At 42.5% G+C, this 18,685-nt stretch overlaps 1 protein-coding gene across 1 annotated transcript; it reads right to left on the bottom strand.

Moving 5' to 3' along the window:
- Positions 1-430: 430 nt before the first annotated feature.
- On the bottom strand, positions 431-8,713 carry LOC123503462. The gene is made up of 4 exons (XM_045253247.1): positions 8,558-8,713; positions 1,922-2,107; positions 1,402-1,518; positions 431-1,081 (listed from the first exon to the last, which is right to left on the bottom strand). Exons 1-4 carry the CDS (start codon positions 8,621-8,623, stop codon positions 1,010-1,012), a joined length of 441 nt encoding a protein of 146 aa, XP_045109182.1. The 5' UTR covers positions 8,624-8,713; the 3' UTR covers positions 431-1,009.
- Between the last annotated feature and the right edge of the window lie 9,972 nt (positions 8,714-18,685).

Below are 18,685 nucleotides of genomic sequence, written 5' to 3'. Positions count from 1 at the left end.
ATGGTGATCATAAAATTTATCAAACATTATATTTGTCAACATTCATGTGTATGATTATACTGACACCATTGAACTGCTTTTAGGAGCGCGCCGGGGTGTGTTTCTGGTGTCATCATCCCTCGTGGAGGTGGCGCAGCACGCCCTCAGTGACGGGTGGGGGGGCCCACACACTGTCACATCCTGAAGACAACTGTACTAACCGCGCACCCTATCAACTTTTGTCTAACTGTTCGACTTCCATAAGGAATATCCATGTCTAACACTAATAATTTTAAACCTTATCAAAATACAACGTACAATAAGACAGTTTGGTGTGATAATGGTCAGTGGGTGGCGACCACGACTTGCCCGAGAGCCAGCGCCGTGAGCCGTAACTACCCAGGGGCAGTAGGATAGTTTAGTGACTGCAGGGACTTAACAAAAGATCATGTACATCATATATTTATAAAGGTCATTATCGTATCCCTTTGACACCATGTTCAACCTTGCAAAGTATACTGTATACTTTACACACACACACACACACACACACACACACACACACACACACACACACACGTACTTACATACATATCAAAACACTGTGAATGAACAAATCTCGACCTGAACAATATATAATCACAATGTGAGAATAAACAAATATCAGAGTAATCTTTTTGTGCAATAAGTTATCAATGTATAAATCAGTTCCTCATCTAATCATAAACTGTTTACAAGTGCCTCGAGTAAATACATTCAACAGGAAAAAGCAATGTTCACTCACAATCAGATTATCGCGAAACCACACACAAATGCAAACAAGAGACAAAACTAATGTCTTTCCTAACACTGACATGAATCATTAACCTATCAAATATCAAACCAAGCCGATGGAAGTGGTCGGTGTTCAGGCGCTGACGCAGACAAAGCACGCCCGTCACATTGAGTCATCGAGAGGGGAGCACCACGGGACCCATCCTGCGGAGAGGGTCACAGGGGTGCATCCTAACGGAAACACGCGGACTGGGATCTATTTGCGATTGGCGATTGTGCCTGTCCCTGCGTCGATGAGGTAAGCCAGGGCATTGATGATCATGAGGGACTGCAAGAGAGACGAGTCAATATATAATAGTTGTCTTTAACTGTTTGACTATTATTTGTTAGTTGTTCCTAATTACTAATCACTCTGAAACAATTATACTTGTTCTATAGCCACATCCAACATTTAAACTAGGTAAAAATAGTAACTTTATCATTTATAGCTTTATTGCATATGTTCACAAAGATTCTATAAATAGCAGATGGTGGTGATGATATTGACTCTTATCGAAGAGAAAGGATTAAAAAGAGCAGCATGAAATTTTAGTGGTGAGACAAGGTGTTTTTTCAATACGAGTCTATTGCAGTAGCAAACATACTTACCCCCATTGCCATGCCGGCTTTCACGTGCTCACTGTCCCCGCGGTTCTGGTAGTACTCGATGGCCATGGCTCCTCCTGCCACGTTCATGATGGCAGCGGTGAAGCAGTACAGAATTTCCTGAAGAACACCAACAGTATTAGCAATGGAAGAACAAGCAGCAGTAGAGATGTTACCCCTTCCGAGGATCATTGTGGTAAAATCTGTTACACGATGAAAATATTTTATGTTCGATGGTAAAGGAGAAAGATTGTTGTTTGGTTTTCGCTGTCTCATGCACAAGGTTGCTTACTCTATATAGAGTTTGATATCTCTTATTACATTCGGGTGAGGTTTTGTATAGCTATAGGCTTATGATTCTAAAATGTTAAATTTGTGTCATAGAAACAACAAAAACACAAAATGTCAGTTCATCTTTTCTCAGATCATTCATTTAATGTGAAACTAACAAATAAATAAATGACCAATAAAGCTTAAGTCGACTTTCTCCTCTCACCCTCGCCCATGCTGTCCATGCACTTACTAGCAGGTTTGAGGCGTGTGCGAAGAAGATGTAAGCCAGCAGCAGTGGGATGGAGATGAGGATCGAGGAACCAATGGCGATAGTGCCTACCAGCTCCCGATCATACGCAGTGGCTCCATCCCTGCTGCCCACACCGAAGCCAAGATTGTAATTGCGAAGGAGCGCGATGCAGATGAAGGCCAGAATCTGTTGAATAAGATAAAATTAAGTATTGACTGGTGTACATAATGAAAGTGTCTGCAGTTGGTGAGGTCATGATGGTTAGCTCTTGTTCTTAAACGTCTGGTTCAGTAAAATAATGACTGAGTGATGAGTGATGTTGATGATGCCTGGCAATTGGTGATGCTGGCTGAATTTTGGTTTGATGAATTTGTGGTGATGTTTAGACGGACGGCCTTACGTGCGGGACAAGGGAGGAAACCAGCCAGGCTTGGGCAGCTCTCTCTCTCTCTCTCTCTCTCTCCAAAACAGATATTGTTTTCACTGGATGGTGGTTCAATTAGCATAATACATTTGACGCGAAGATTCAATATATACACGGAGAGTAGTAAGTAGCGTGGCTATGCTGACCTAACTGACAAATCAGATCCAATGACAAAAGTGTCTAGTTGCATGTTAATTAAACAAAATTATAAAATAAGTCTGTACATGAAGTTTATTTTAAGTAAGGCTGCAGTGATCATTTTTATAAGTAGGAGGTTGCTGTTTGGGCGGCGGGTGTGGGCGGCGTGTCCAGACCGGCGTGGGCAGCGGGCGAGGCGCGGCCCTGTCCTGGTAACGGCAGAATAAGGGTGGGCTGGCTCGTCCCACACTATTTTTGGGAGTGACGTGATGCCCCACACACCTGGGGGATGTGCCGGGAGTGGGGGAAGTGAGGATAAGGGAGGATACGAGGAACACCCAACGGATAGGATTCGACAGCTGCACACACACACACACACACACACACACACACACACACACACACATACACACACATACACACACAGAAACACGCACTATACTACTCAAGAGATGAAAACGAAGAGTAAAGGGGATATTTTGAGAGAACATGAGGAGAGAAAGGAGACGCATTGGTTGGGAGGCCGGAAAAGGATCGTGGCTGACCCTTCTTTTCCTTTCCCTGCCACTCCCCCTTTCCCGCGCTTCTCCACCCCACCTCCCACTACCCTTAACGCTCACTCACTACACTGTTGAGTGTGGCAAAGATTCTGAGGAGTATGAAATTTGCGTCTCTCTCTCTCTCTCTCTCTCTCTCTCTGGATCTCACCGCAACTAGGACAACTAAGCAACACGACGTAATACACTACTTAATGACGAAATATGACTCATTCCCGCTATAACTCCCGTGGATGAGGCTGGGATATTACGTAGACTGCCCGAAATACCACCACCGTCTGAGACAAAAGAAAGGAACTGCTTGGTGAGTGAATGGAAGTTTATGATTGACCAAGACATGTATGTTAGTGAAAGTCATACATGTCTACACCAGCTCGAAACCCGCTTAGCAACGTCGTCCATTCGCACCCTTTGCCTTTCTCTCGCGCTGGTCATATGCCGCCTCCACGCCCCTTACTACGTCACCCTTCCTTCCTCCCCTAACCTTAGCCCCCTAAAAAGGCCTATTCATTGCCCATTCCAGTTCCCATACACTCTCCCTTCATCCCTTGGCAACATCTACAACCCACCATTTGCGTCTTCTAGTTCCATGTCACCGCACCTTCTCTCTCTCTCTCTCTCTCTCTCTCTCTCTCTCTCTCTCTCTCTGCCGTTTCTCAGCCTGCACACAACAAATTAAGCTTAATAGAAGAAAATTTCGCGCGCGCGCACGCACACACACACACACACACACACACACACACACACACACACACACACACACACGGCCCGATAGCTCAGTGGTTAGAGCGCTGGCTTCACAAGCCAGATGACCGGGGTTCGATTCCCCGGCCGGGTGGAGATATTTGGGTGTGTCTCCTTTCACGTGTAGCCCCTGTTCACCTAGCAGTGAGTAGGTACGGGATGTAAATCGAAGACTTGTGACCTTGTTGTCCCGGTGTGTGGTGTGTGCCTGGTCTCAGGCCTATCCGAAGATCGGAAACAATGAGCTCTGAGCTCGTTCCGTAGGGTAACGTCTGGCTGTCTTGTCAGAGACTGCAGCAGATCAAACAGTGAATTACACACACACACACACACACACACACACACCATCTAAGAGAGAGATTCTTGAGTTAATAAGATAAGTAAGTATGTACACGTGGCTAAAAAAGTAAATAAATAAATCGAGGTAATTTTGAAATCAGGTTAACTTAGTAAGGCTTCACAGGTATAAAGGCCTTGACAGATGTTGTGTTTCTGCTTCCCCTAATCTACGCATCATACGTTCTTTCTTCCCTTCATCTTATTCATTATTTTGTCTTTTCTAATATGAGTAATTTTTGTTTTCATCTCCATTTCTTCCTTCCTTTCCACCTATTCATTCTATTTTTAGCATCTGCGTGTTATCCTCGCGAGTTTATCTATTTCCTCTCTTCCTCCTCCTTTTCTACCAAGACATATTAAAGTCCAACAAGAACCGAGACGAATCAAGCACACTTACGTACTCGCTCATACAGTTCCATTCCCTCCACTGCTATTATCAACCCCTCCACGCCTCGCTCCCTCCCACCACATCCGCCACAAGTGTTACAGTTTTTAAGTGCAGCTGCGGCCGGTTGCCACGCCATGCTACCCGCGTCATTACTTCGATGACTTCCACTGTCACTCACATCACTCATGTCTCGATTAATTTTCCCACATTTCTTCACCATTTATGGCTTCCATTTTATGTATCAGGGTACATTTACGGAATTCAAATATTCGTACAACTACGTCCCATTTTTGTCATTCCCTCCGTGTGTATGTGGGATAGGCGGTGTAGGTTGGCAGGCAGGTAGTACATACATACATACGGAGACACAGAAAAATAAAGGCAAATATCCTTTAATTATATTGTGCGTAAGTTTCACGGAGTAAGGAAAGGCAGTGTAGCCAGAAAAGTTTGAATTCCCTCGAGGTCATGAAAGGAAAGTCGTGAGTAGTTAACTTCAGGGACTATCTCATGATTGTTTCTTGGGGGATGCCCTTCACACTCTGACTTTCTCCTGTACACGGCCACCCCCTCAACTCCTTCTGCAAGCGTGAGTGTGTTGCAGGATATGAGGCAACTGACATGAGTGGCTAGATAGAAAAAAATAATGAAATGGCGAGGAGAGGGAGGAGGACGGGGAGTAGAAACAAGAACATAGGGGAGAAGAAAAACAATAATAAGATTAACAAGAGGAAGGAGAACAAGAAGGAAAATACGAAGGACAAAAAACACCAACACCACTACTACTACTACTACCAACAACAACAAAAACAACAACAACAACAACAACAAGGAAACACTGACGGTAAAGGATGGGTGGCCGGTCAAGTGCGGAGATGCCAGAGTTTATTAACACCTCCAAGCTTCAGTGGGCTCAACAAGCACACAAATAGACAGTTTAACTCTCGCTGGTGTGGGTGGCCGGGTGGGGTCTGTGACTAGCCGTGTGCGTGAGTGTGAGTGTGAGTGTGAGTGTGGGTGGATGAGCAGCGTGCCAGCAAGTTAGCGAGTGATATTACAAACTTTAAAAACCTGAATTCTTGGGTATATATTTGGGATAACACTTTTCACTCTACGTAAAGACAATGCAGTAAGTGTTCTTTTATTACAGTGACCTAAATGATTAGAGGACAAAGATATGAATGACGCTTTTACTTGTTTTGGCTAGCAGAGACGCCTTTTGATATGGTTCAGGAGATTTATACTTCCAGACTATTTAATTAAGTGTAAGAAATCCATAACGTTTGTATATAAATTGAGAATAACAAATATTTGATAAAAATAAAATTAAGTAAAGCTGATGGAGTTTTTTTAACTAAGAATAAATAAATAAATAAATAAACCTAACAAAAAATATAAAAATAAGAATAACAGCAACAAGAACAACCAAATATGCGAAAAAATAAACAAGAAAATAATCAAAACATTCATGAAAGTAGATACGTGAATAACAAGTATGCAAGGTTACTCATTTCTGAAGCAACAGGGCGGCGTTAACGGCGTGCCTCGCGCTCCAGGGATCTGCACAGGGAGTGTGTGGAACTGATGCGTAAAAGAGGTGAGGCCCAGACGAAGGAAGGAAGACCAGGGAACCGTATTTATTGATCCACATGCCTGCTCGCTCCTCTCGCTCAAGTGTCTCCAGGACAACCTCACTACTAAATACTGTTCCTGCTGCTACTACTACTACTACTACTACTACTACTATTTCTACTATTACTACTACTACTTCTAATTTCTTGTTTCTGCTTCTTCTCCTCCTCCTCTTACTACTACTACTACTACTGTTGCCGTGGCTATGTTCAAGAAGCAATACTTATTATACTTCGTTATCGTTTCACATCTGCATCACAGTGAGAAAAGTGCTATTAGTAGTAATCTGTCCACCTGTGTATGCATATCCAAGGCTAACACACACACACACACACACACACACACACACACACACACACACACACACACACACACATCAAGCATTCCTTCACATCTTATCTTCCAGGTTATAAAGAACAAAACGAACAAGAACAAGCACAAGAACGAGAAGGAGCAAGAGAGAAAGCCCCTTCTCCTCCTCCCCCCACGCAGAAATATTTAGTAAGTCTGGGTGTGGCGGTGGGGTCGTGTGCTCCCTGTTGGCGTTTGTAGGTCAACAAAACACTCGCAAATAACTCTGGCACACCCGCCCAACCTCCCTTCCTTCCTGTTATAGTCACACACACTCGACATGCACAACAATAGACTCAATTATCTATTTTTGCCCATTCACCGCCAATTGTATGTGAGTATCTGAAGGATGCAGCACTATTGAGGGCTGAAATTGATAGATGAAAGGACGAATGGATAGATGGAGGAAGAGATGGTGGTGATTACGAGTATGCAGGAGATCCCCAAAAATGCTATTAAAGCGAGTCTGGCTGGCTGGATGACTCACCACCTGAGAATTACATTTAATCGTTGAGCTTTAGAGAGAGAGAGAGAGAGAGAGAGAGAGAGAGAGAGAGAGAGAGAGAGAGAGAGAGATGAAAAGCAAAGTAAAAGGAAAATGCTGGATTATTTTGACGCCATAGAAAAGTGAGAACACACCCACACCCACACACACTTTCGTGTTTTCATCATTCAGCCTCATACCAGGTTAGTTGTCTCAATATTACAATACACATGCTAAATAAAACCTTGGATGCAGTAACTCCAAGCCGCCTCTATGACCTCACGCTGCTCGTAAAACTATAACACTATCGCTATCGTCTGACGGAGTGACACGTACAGCAGGATCTCTCTCTCTCTCTCTCTCTCTCTCTCTCTCTGCCACGCATCAGTGGTGACGAAAATTCATGTGATTTTTAACGTAACGTGTTATCGGTAAGGTAATCTCGCGGCTGTCAAACTTTCCAGGATTACTATAGAAGAAAGGTGTATAAAATGTTACTATTCTCTTCTCTTTTAGCTTTCGGCCGTATAGTAGTGTTCCCAAGGGCGGGACCACCTTAGGACGGGAGATATTAACCGTCGTAACAGCTCGTAGAGAGAGAGAGAGAGAGAGAGAGAGAGAGAGAGAGAGAGAGAGAGAGAGAGAGAGAGAGAGAGAGAGAGAGAGAGGATGGAGGTGTGTGTGTGTGTGTTCATAAGCAAGGGTAGAAGATAAGAACAAACTTGATGAAGGTGGTGCTTGTGTGATAGTGGTTTTGAGGAAGGTGCTCATGTGGTGGTGGTGTTGACGAGAGGCGTGCCAAGCTACGCGTTTTAAATCCTGCCAATGTTCGACCATTCTTCGCACGTCGCTGTCTGCTCTAAACTCAGCCAAATATTATTCTTTCATCCCACTCCTGACGTGTGCATCCTCAAGCCGCACACACATTAAGGCTACGTAGCTATTTTCACACATACCGAGCACCATAATTGTCCCAGGTGTATTGGTGCTCTATTATATCAGTCACATGTGTAGCCACTCCTGGCTTCTATAATTGTGAAGTAATAAAATAGGTGAATTCCTTCAGCTCTCCATCTTTCTAAACACAGCTTCCGTTCCTGAATACCTTATCTTTCCTGCCAAACCATGCAACTTTATTGACAGGTGACGCTGACACACACACACACACGGGCCCGCGCGCGTTAATCTGGCCACACATGCAGACACACACGACCATGACCACACCCATGACACCTACATCCTTTCAACCTACTGCTGGCCCCCCATGGACAGAAAGGACCCCAGCTGGGTGCCGCCGCCGCCAGACACACCCACAGCCATGCCTCCCACTCCACGCTGATCCCCCACCACCAGGCGCCGCCGCCCACCATGACCTCTTTAAGGCACACATGCTACCAAAGAGCCGATTGTCACCTCTGTTCGATATAACCTAATGATCTGCACGTAAACCAGAAGACCGGTGATGCGCAGTAACACTTTAAATGGTAATGCACAGGTAAAATAATGAAATAAGCCGCCCGGTGCAAACAACACACATGCCTGATTCAACTTATAATTGACATCACAAAAAGATACTCACGATTTCCACCAGCTTGAGGAAGCCGGAGAGGGTGCAGATGGCTTTGATGTTGAATGTCAGACCCATCGTGGTGTCACTGATCCTCGCACTACCGTCACTGTACGTCTCCCTCGCTTCGCTAGTGAGTGAGTCGCTGCCGCGCTGCCTTCCGCTTTTTATACTTTGTGGTGCCACACGATGTCGAGTAAAGTATTGTACAGTTCTTCCTTTCCTTCTCAAAATTTCGGTGTAATATCAATTTTTTCTAATAATAATGAGTGATTCACCTAGTCATTACACTATATTCATTACATAAGGAGTGATGTGTCTCTGAAGATTTGTACTTGGCAAAATAATGATGACACATTAGTACAATTACTGTATTCTTCAACGACACTCATGAGGTAAACTCTATTTTTATGCTAACTTGTAGCGTGGTTTCTAGGAAGACCCGGTTCAACAAGTTAAAAAAGGGGTTAAATCACATGACGGAGTTGCCTCCATGAAATATTTTGAAGCAATTGCTGCCATCTACCATTTTCTCTAGGCAATTAACCCACTTCTCTCTCTCTCTCTCTCTCTCTCTCTCTCTCTCTCTCTCTCTCTCTCTCTCTCTCTCTCAGCTGTAATCCTTCTAACGGCTGTTTTTACGATGAAAAGTCAGATTTTATTGAATGTACACAGATGTATGCGCCCTGCTGAAACATACACATTGTTGTAGTTGTTTACTAAAAAGAAAAAAAGTAAGAAGCAGAAATAGTAAAAACAGTTAAAAAGAAAATTCTACTTTCTCTTGAACAATATCTAATCAGTTTGTCTCCCTCGACTCGCTTCCTAGATCTCTGAACCATCTTCCTTTCTTGATTCACTTTTTCCCTCAAGACGAAGCGCGACATGTCACTCTGCATCATATTTTTTAATAAGCGAGGGGAGCTGGAGGAGTTTGAGCGGCATTAGCAGAGCAGCAGCAGCAAGACTTCAAGCATGTCACTTCTCTAACATGCAAGTGTCACTGATTCCACCGTTTTTCCCGCCACACATCCCACGTTGCCGTCTCATCTTACTGGAGAAAAGCCTTTGAACAAGTGAATTCGTTATACTGAAGTAGTAATATGTATTTTCGTGTTTATTTGAAGCTTCTCTCATCCTCCCCTCCCCCTCATCTCTCTCTCTCTCTCTCTCTCTCTCTCTCTCTCTCTTTTCTCTGGTGTAAACGAACCCAGTGACTAAACTAGCACAATAATAGCAGTTCTGACCATCAGTCACGCCGTTCATATGGAGACCGCTCGCTGCATGGCTACACACCGTACGCCCACGCCGGCCACTAGGGGATACAACTACGCTGCCTGGCGATGGATGGGACGCGAGGAACCTGCGTGGATTTCTCTGGTGGTGGTAGTAAAAGTGATTGTGGAGGAAGGAATTACACGGAGCCTCCACCTGTAGTCTCGAGATGACTTCCTGAGATATTATTTTCTATACATATCTTTGAGGCCAAGGATGTGTGTGCTTGAGTCGCGAAACTTTCCCGCTGACAACCTTCACGCGTGGGGCTTGGAGCATGGCGACCGCAGGCCTCCACCAAGCCTTCATCACTTGTACGGGAAATTACAGACTGGTGCGTATCTGCTGATTATCGAGTTGGGAGGGCGTGGCAGGAAGGGCTGAAGGGGCCTCATAGATAACTAAATTTAGCGACGCATTTACTACTTCCTCCAAATGCTAATTTTAGACATTCAACTTTCACTAATGCATAAAGTTGGGTCGAGTCTGAAACAATAGTGAATTCATCTATTTTTTTCTCTGCACGGATTTCGATAACAGGCAGGTTTTTCTCTCGTTCCCAGTTTATTATCGCTCACGTTCGGCGGTGGTCGCTCAGGACACCCCAAGGAGGCAGGATGTGAGGAGCGGAACATGAAAGGACGTGGCAACGCACCGTGACGCGGAGGGAAGACCAGGGAGTGAGTGCGCTGTGTTGTTTGGTTACTCGGAAGGCCATGTTGGGCGCTGAGGTAGGTTAGGGCAAGAACTCATATTCTGAAACACATGCGCCGCACCTCCACTATTTCCAAAAAGCTCTATTTCAAGTTACATTGTTTTTAAAGATATTTCTATAATCCTAGTGGCAGATTAACAAGATTCTTACATTACCAACGAAAGGAACACCCATAAGAATCAGGCAAATCATCTCAGTAGTCTTTTGAAGATAATCGTGGTGATACTGTAAAGCATTTCTGAAGACAAACATAGACGCAACGAAAAGACGAGAGGGTATTAAGAGAAAGGGGTGAGAAAGTCAGAAGTTAGTGAACGGCCCTGGCACACCACAGGTGCCAACACAAAATTGATGTGTACTTGTTTTAGAATTAGCGGTGCAGAATTGAAAGCTACGCAGAAAGTTAGTAGTTAGTGTGTCCACGAACCCCGAAGGTGAGGAGAGGACCGTCGAATAGCAGTAGTAGTAGTTGCTGTTGTTGTTGTTGTTGTTGTTGTTGTTGTATAAGAGATTGTATGAGAGAGAGAGAGAGAGAGAGAGAGAGAGAGAGATAATGTGCGTGGGGGCGGGTGTGTGGGTGCGCTTGTCAGAGAGAGAGAGAGAGAGAGAGAGAGTGTGTGTGTGTGTGTGCATCGATGACATCACCACTCAACCAACACACACACACACACATCTTGTACGCCTCTTTCTTTGTGACATCACAAGTTAAGACGTCACAACCGCTACGTCATGAAGTTCAGTCCACGTGAGTCAGGGTCAGCTGCCCCTGTCAAGACTAATGAACAGGGCCTCGTATCCGCCTGGCACCCCACTCCTTAGGCCCGCCTCGGTGAGGTCATACCCGCGAGGGGCGTGGTCGAGCTGGTGTGGCGGCGTGGTGTATGAACTGTGTAAGCGTGCAGGGGACTTGGCAGGGTGAGGGTTCAGTGTTTAGACGGCTGGAGAGGCCCATAAGAAAACAATGATCACCTGAAGACTCGCAAACACAAATTAAACCTATTCTTTCTATCTTTTCTATTTACTTTTTTCTTCTTTTTATAAACGTAAATACTACAATTCAGTGTCATGCCAAGAAGTGTTTACATTTTTCTTTTCCTCAAACATGATGTTGTCAGCACATTATACCTATTTTTGTACCTTCTAGTTACATTTATACTCTCCTCCATGGAAAATAATAGTTCCCCCAGATTTCGCTTCTTCTCTCTATCCATTTATGCTATAGATTCATATCCTCATGAAGAACTTAACAGTAGTCGTGAATTACATCTTCTATCTATTCTCTTATGCTGTAGTTACATGTATATCTTCCCCACAAACACTAGTACGATTTGGGTTTTAATAAGGATGGTTCTTCCAATTCTCGCATAGGGTTTCTTCACTGATGCTACAGAATACTCTCGCTAGAATCATGAAAACATTTTTGAAGATCGCATTGACTACTAAGGAATGTTAAAGATGGCAAAGATAAGATGTTGAAGTGTCTGAATGTGATAACAGGAATGATATACACGAGGGACGAAGAGGAAATACCAACAGTGAGTCACATCAATAATTGCGTTTATCTTCAGTGACACAGATGTTTTCTAATCCATATGCTGTTGATAATCGTATCCGTTTTATCATATCTACACATTGATGCAAGTATTTATTCTGATTTCCTCATAAGATAAATAGGGAGTTTCACAAGCAATGAGAGTTATTGTTTATCTTATATTAGCATTCATAAGCACGTTTCCTCACAGTTGTCCCTTCCACCCCCAGTTCCTCCCTCCTACATCACCCTCCCAGCACGTTCCTACCTTCCCACCCCTTCTCCAGCAGCACCTCCTTCCTTCATGCATCTTTCCACTCCAGTCTTAACCCAAGCGACCCACCAAAGGCCATGTTCGCCCCTTACCCTCCGTCACTTCCTTCGCCTCCCCCTTCCCGTCCCTCCCGGAGCCACGTCATCAACTTGGAGCGATGATGTCATGGTCTTACAACGGTGACGTCATGACCTTCGCTTAGACCCGCCACAGTTCCCGCCATAATGGAGAGTTGGTCAGGTTCCTCCTCCCACGCGGGATTAGGTACACAATGCCTCCCTCCTAACACACACACACACACACACACACACACACACACACACACACACACACACACAAATTGAGGTTTAAGAAAGAAAAATAAGATTTAAAACTTCACTACGGACCGTATGAATAATAAAGCACAGTACAGGTTGTCAATATCCATGTAACGACAGACGTGATACAGAGAATGAACGCAAGAAAGTGCACCCTGCTGTTGTCCGGTGCATGCATTCACAGAAAAATATCAATAACGCAGACAGCCATTGATAAGCTACGTTGATGCAGACAAATAGTGTTTTTTTTTTTAAGAGGGAGAAATCATTGGCAAAGTTTAGAAATATCGGGTTGTTGCGGGATTTGTGTTGGCGATGTGAGTTCACCAGCATGTCTATGACAATTATCTTGGTGCTTTCTGACTGCCTCTCTCGACTAATCTTTCACGAGGATGTCTATTTAGCTTATTAGTGACTTTGCCTTCAGTTCCCAGCCTTAACTAAAGAGAGGAAGTAGTTTCATTGGACGTTTTACTACATTTCTCAAAGGAAACAGAATGGCTGCGATTTGACAATGCTGAAAAATGAAGCCCCGGAAAAAAATAATAAGTAAGTTCTATGACAATTATCTTGGTGCTTTCTGACTGCCTCTCTCGACTAATCTTTCACGAGGATGTCTATTTAGCTTATTAGTGACTTTGCCTTCAGTTCCCAGCCTCTTTCCAGCGCGGCCCTGGGATACGTTTTCTATTAACTTTTAGCACCATAACCTCGTCTGTGCTGAGTGCGTCCAAAGTAACAAGGTAATCTATCAAGAACTACGGACAAACTCTAAAAGAAAGCACTTAGATTCTCATGCAATATTAAAGGTTAGCCAGCAACCTCCCAGTGACATTAATGAGTCAATTAGCGCTTGTCAGACTGAATACACTGTTAACTACACAGGGTTGGCAGTCAGTGTAATGTTCGCCTCTTTACATAACAGTTGTCCTGGGAAAGAAGGGAACAGTAAAATAAGTAAGGTATACATGATGTTATTGGTACTACTACTACTACTACTAATAATAATAATAATAATAATAATAATAATAATGATAATAATAATAATGATACTACTACTACTACTACTACTACTACTACTACTACTACTACTAGGTACTACTACTACTACTACTACTACTACTACTACTACTACTACTACTACTACTACTACTACTACTACTACTACTACTACTACTACTACTACTACTACTACTACTACTACTACTACTACTACTACTACTACTACTATTAATAATAATAATAATAATAATAATAATAATAATAATAATAATATTGATGATAAAGATAATAATAATAACAACAATACTGCTGCTGTTACTGCTACTACTACTACTACGGAAAAAAGTGTAAAAGGAATGTATTAAAGCACAATAAACAAAATAACATTAGTAACATACCCTATGCTATCGTATCCCTCCTTGCCTCGACCAGTCATCATTATTCTATACCCGCCTTTCCTTGATCTGCCCTTCCTCGGCGAACCTGAAAGTGTATCTAATCTGAAATTAATCTGTTCCATTTGTAGCAGTGTAACAATAAACAAGTATGAAAGAGTGTGTCGTGATGCAGAGGGATTGGTTCTTACAACAACCTCCGCGACTCAGTGATCCTGCTATGTTAATGTTATTGTGGATCAACTGTGTTTGCAGTCACGGCCGATGGCGCAGAAGGTATGTTCCGTCCATCTATCAGTTCTCTCTCTCTCTCTCTCTCTCTCTCTCTCTCTCTCTCTCTCTCTGTAGATATTAAGTCTCGAGATCACTAGAAATTGCCACACCTCCCATGGCATCAACATCACTGCAGTGGTGACGGCATGGACGACAACAAAACTAAACACGGCAGCCATGGCCGACGGGAGCTTCGCCACAGACACCGAGCGAGTTATCTGAAGGATTTTCTGCTACTGTTTCTTGCCTTTCGGTGTGTGTGTGTGTGTGTGTGTGTGTGTGTGTGTGTGTGTGTGAGAGAGAGAGAGAGAGAGAGAGAGAGAGAGAGAGAGAGTAGAAGTAAATACTGAAGACCAAGTAAATTATAAAAAAAAAAGATTTGGAAATAAAAAAAAATGAATAAGAGCAAAACAAATGAGTAAAGAGACAAAATGTTACAATTATATATACAAACTTAAAAATTGTAAATGATAATATGGTCAAATTGTCAGTTGGAGAAATAGATAAACATCTAAATAAATGAATTAATCAATACGTAAATATATAAATGCAACTAACAATATAAACATCAAATTAGCAAAAGTTATTGAATATTTGAACGAATAAACAAATACATACATGAATAAATAAACAAATAAATACAAAACCTAAGAGTAGATAATGTAAACTAGTAAACGTGATGAAATATTTGAATACCAGGAATCAAAAAGAATAAGAGGATTAAACTCAACAAAAGCCTCACGTCACTCCTGCTTCGGGCTCTCTTGACGCCTCAGCCTACTCGTTCATTCGCCTTTTTTTTTTTTTTTTTATATAGTCTTTATAACAATTCCTCGGTCTATATTTCGATACCTTATAGTTTTTCTTTATTCATCTTTTGTTTCATTCATATTTTCCTATTTCCGCAGCTTATCTTTTACAACTCTTTAGCTTTCTGTTTATCTATATTTATTGCTTCCTATTTCCCACACTTCAGATATTCCTAAAAAAAAACCCAAAAAAATGGTATTCTAAAACGTTTCAGTGCCTTATTTTGATTACTTTTAATAAACTCCAGCGGAAATTATTTGGATTTTGGAGACTACAACCTCTACTACTTTTAATATATAGACACTAGCGGAAGTTATTAGGATTCACAAGTGTTTTCTTTTTTATATATATAATTTCAGTGTTGGTTTTGTAAGGAAGCTGCACCACCGAGAGTAAGGCCGGGAGCACACTAGCGACTTGTCGCGTCCACACGATGTGGTCGTGTTTGGAGCACACTGGCGACACGATGTGGCGACCACTGGTGGCGACCACAGAGCGACGGAGCACACTGGTGAGGCGACGTGGGGACCACATCGCTGAGTCACGCCCCCACCCTTCGAGATCTCAGTTTCAGCATGGACTCCGAAGATGAAACACTTGCATTACTCCTGCTTCTGCGGCGCCGCCGTCGTCGTCGTCGACAGAGAGCACTGTGGATGCACTCAATAACTGCATCAAGGCTGACTAATGGACAATTTTACACCATAATGGGTGACTTTAGAGCAGACAGTGCAAAACTCTTCAACTACTTCAGGATGTCTCAAGAAAGTTTTATTAATGAGCAAGGGGTGTGTACCCAAGCACGTGCCCACCCTGACTGACTGACAGTGGCGAGTGGCGGGAACAACCACTGTCGCTAGTTTGCGCGGGCCCGGCGACAAAGCCACTCCACGCCTGTGGCGGGGATGAGCGACAGAGAGCCACAGTCGCTTGCCACAGTAGCTAGTGTGCGCGGCAATGCTTGAAAACAATGGAAACCTATGGGAGACCACATCCCCGCCACACGATACTATAGCTTTGTGGCGCCACAGAGTCGCTATATAGTGTGCTCCCGGCCTTAAATTGCGCATGAAAACCTGACCAATCATCGTCGTGACCTTGTGAGAGATTTAGATATGCTGCTCTTACCTCCCACACTTCAGCCACCTACGATCACGGATGTCACCCCTGCCCTTCCTTCCTGACCCTCCCTACATCCATCCCAGTCAGAATCTTCCCCCTACTTCTTTATGACCTTGCCGATTCCATTTACTCCTTTCATCTCGCTAGATATCTGGTTAGAGTATCAGGTCTTCCTTTTTATCTCCACACATAGAGTTTGAATGGAATAAGTATACCACTATGGGATTCTAAATGAGTGATGCTAAGGTTGTTTAGGGCGTGGCGTGGATTTGTTTTTTATCAGGTTGTTCTTGCTTCCTCTCTTCATTTGTTCAATTTTTTTTGCATTTTTTATTATTATTATTCTTTCTGCTTCAAGATTATTTATTTATTTTTATCTTTTTTTCATTTTTTGTGAGTGTTTCCAAAAATGTTTGTACCACTCAAACGTTCAACTGATTTGCATTTTTCTATCAAATTTCTCCCTTCTTCAGTAAATTTCTTTTCATTTTTCCAACTCTACCCATGCCAGACTTTCCCAACGCACATAATTTCCAAAATATCTACTTACTGCCAACCTCGTTTACCAATTAGCGAGTCAGGCAGCGGCATTAAGAGCGGCGGACACAACTGTTCCATCAACGGCCACTCACTTCTCCCACGCAAACCACAACTCCAGCCTCCTCCTTTTACGCGATGGCGCACCTCTGTTCATGGTTTTCATTGCTGCATCTACGTATATCATTAAACTCTTCACATGTTTTATGAATTCTTTGAAATAAAAATCTTGTTAAGCCACGTCCCTTCTCTCTACTGGCTAAGTTGATTACTCACACTTGTCACTGATTGGTTGAGTGTCAGTGTTTCGGGCCACAATAGGCTGCCTTCTGCGATGGTTATACACATACTTGCACCTTTCTTCGCATTTCTAGTTTCTTAGGAAATACTTGATTTGTGATTTCAATAATGGTAAGGAGACTGCCTGTGGAATAAAAATGTACAGAAGTCCAAAATTAATTCAAATTAGCAATATTGTCTGGTTACTGTTTTTATTTTGTTACGAAATTATTGATTCGATGCAACAAAAATGTCACGAAAAGATTCTGACGCTTTACGACAGAAAAGATGACACGTACGTTTGTTATTGTGACTGAAGGAAAATAATTTAGGTACTTTACTTAAATAAACAGCTTATGACCAGCACCAAAATTTTGGAATGCAAGTAAATTAATAAATAAATAATAGATAGATAACAAATAAATACATTTTCTTTTTCTTTTCACTTATCAAAACATTTAGATTTCGGAGAATTCCATCTGTCTGATACGGTCATTTAGTTAGGAATAATTCAGACATCGTAGAAACTCGAAATGAACTGGAAACATACATGAATACTTGTAGCTCAAACAGTCACTTATGGGTTGTGACAGTTTTACATCGTTGAATTTTAATCACTTTTGACATCATACCGATACACGTCCAATCTGCTGTTTTTCACTGAGTCTTAAGTGTTTGTGTTACATAGACAGTGGCCAACGATGGGACCACTTACCGCAAATGCTTTATTCATCAATGTGTGTGTGTGTGTGTGTGTGTGTGTGTGTGTGTGAACAGTCACGGCAGTAATGTAGATAGATGATCCTGCCACCAAGAATTGCCCTCAGGAAAATGCAATAGTTAGTAGCCAAGAAAGAAAATTCCTGCTGGACACTTATTATTATCATTATTATTATTATTATTATTATTATTATTATTATTATTATTATTATTATTATTATTATTATTATTATTATGAATTTTATGATGAAATGTATCTAATCCCCCCTTTCTCTCTCTCTCTCTCTCTCTCTCTCTCTCTCTCTCTCTCTCTCTCTCTCTCTCTCTCTCTCTCTCTCTCTCTCTCGCACACACACACCTGCACGACTTCATCAGTAAGGCACACACAACCTTTATCTTTCCCGTGGCAAGCGGTAGAGTCACGACAGAAGCAAGAAGTATTTACTGTGAAACAAAAGAGTGAAGAAAAAAAAAAAAAAACTCTCCAAAAATTAATACTGTCAAATGCCGTCCAGTTCTTTCCAAATGACCGTGAGAAGAGAGTGGTGTTTAGTGGACAGTGTTAATGCCACCTTGATTAAGACGCAGGTGTTGGTGTAATGAAAGGTGAGGGAGAATATTATAAGGTGTGTGTGTGTGTGTGTGTGTGTGTGTGTGTGTGTGTGTGTGTGTGTGTGTGTGTGTGTGTGTGTGTGTGAGAGAGAGAGAGAGAGAGAGAGTATGTGCTTCGCCCTCAATTAATATCAACAGCAACATATAGTTAGATAAACAAACAAGTAATTAAACATACCAATATAACATCCGTAACTGAAATTTGCTAACATAACATATAGCATTTACATTCCTGACATGACCGTCCTTTTTGCCTATACCTATTCTAGACACCTGTA

This window comes from Portunus trituberculatus, chromosome 14, assembly GCF_017591435.1.
Source record: "Portunus trituberculatus isolate SZX2019 chromosome 14, ASM1759143v1, whole genome shotgun sequence".
Lineage (NCBI taxonomy): Eukaryota > Metazoa > Arthropoda > Malacostraca > Decapoda > Portunidae > Portunus > Portunus trituberculatus.
Note: the sequence above shows the minus strand (reverse complement) of the source record. Positions and strands in the feature narration are given on the sequence as shown.

Excerpts from the sequence above, each read along its gene's own strand:
- LOC123503462 (XM_045253247.1), bottom strand. The coding sequence starts at position 8,623 with ATGGGTCTGACATTCAACATCAAAGCCATCTGCACCCTCTCCGGCTTC. Across the intron at positions 1,519-1,921 it reads CACACGCCTCAAACCTGCTA|GAAATTCTGTACTGCTTCAC; the intron begins GTAAGTGCATGG and ends GGTGTTCTTCAG. Across the intron at positions 1,082-1,401 it reads AAGCCGGCATGGCAATGGGG|TCCCTCATGATCATCAATGC; the intron begins GTAAGTATGTTT and ends TCTCTCTTGCAG.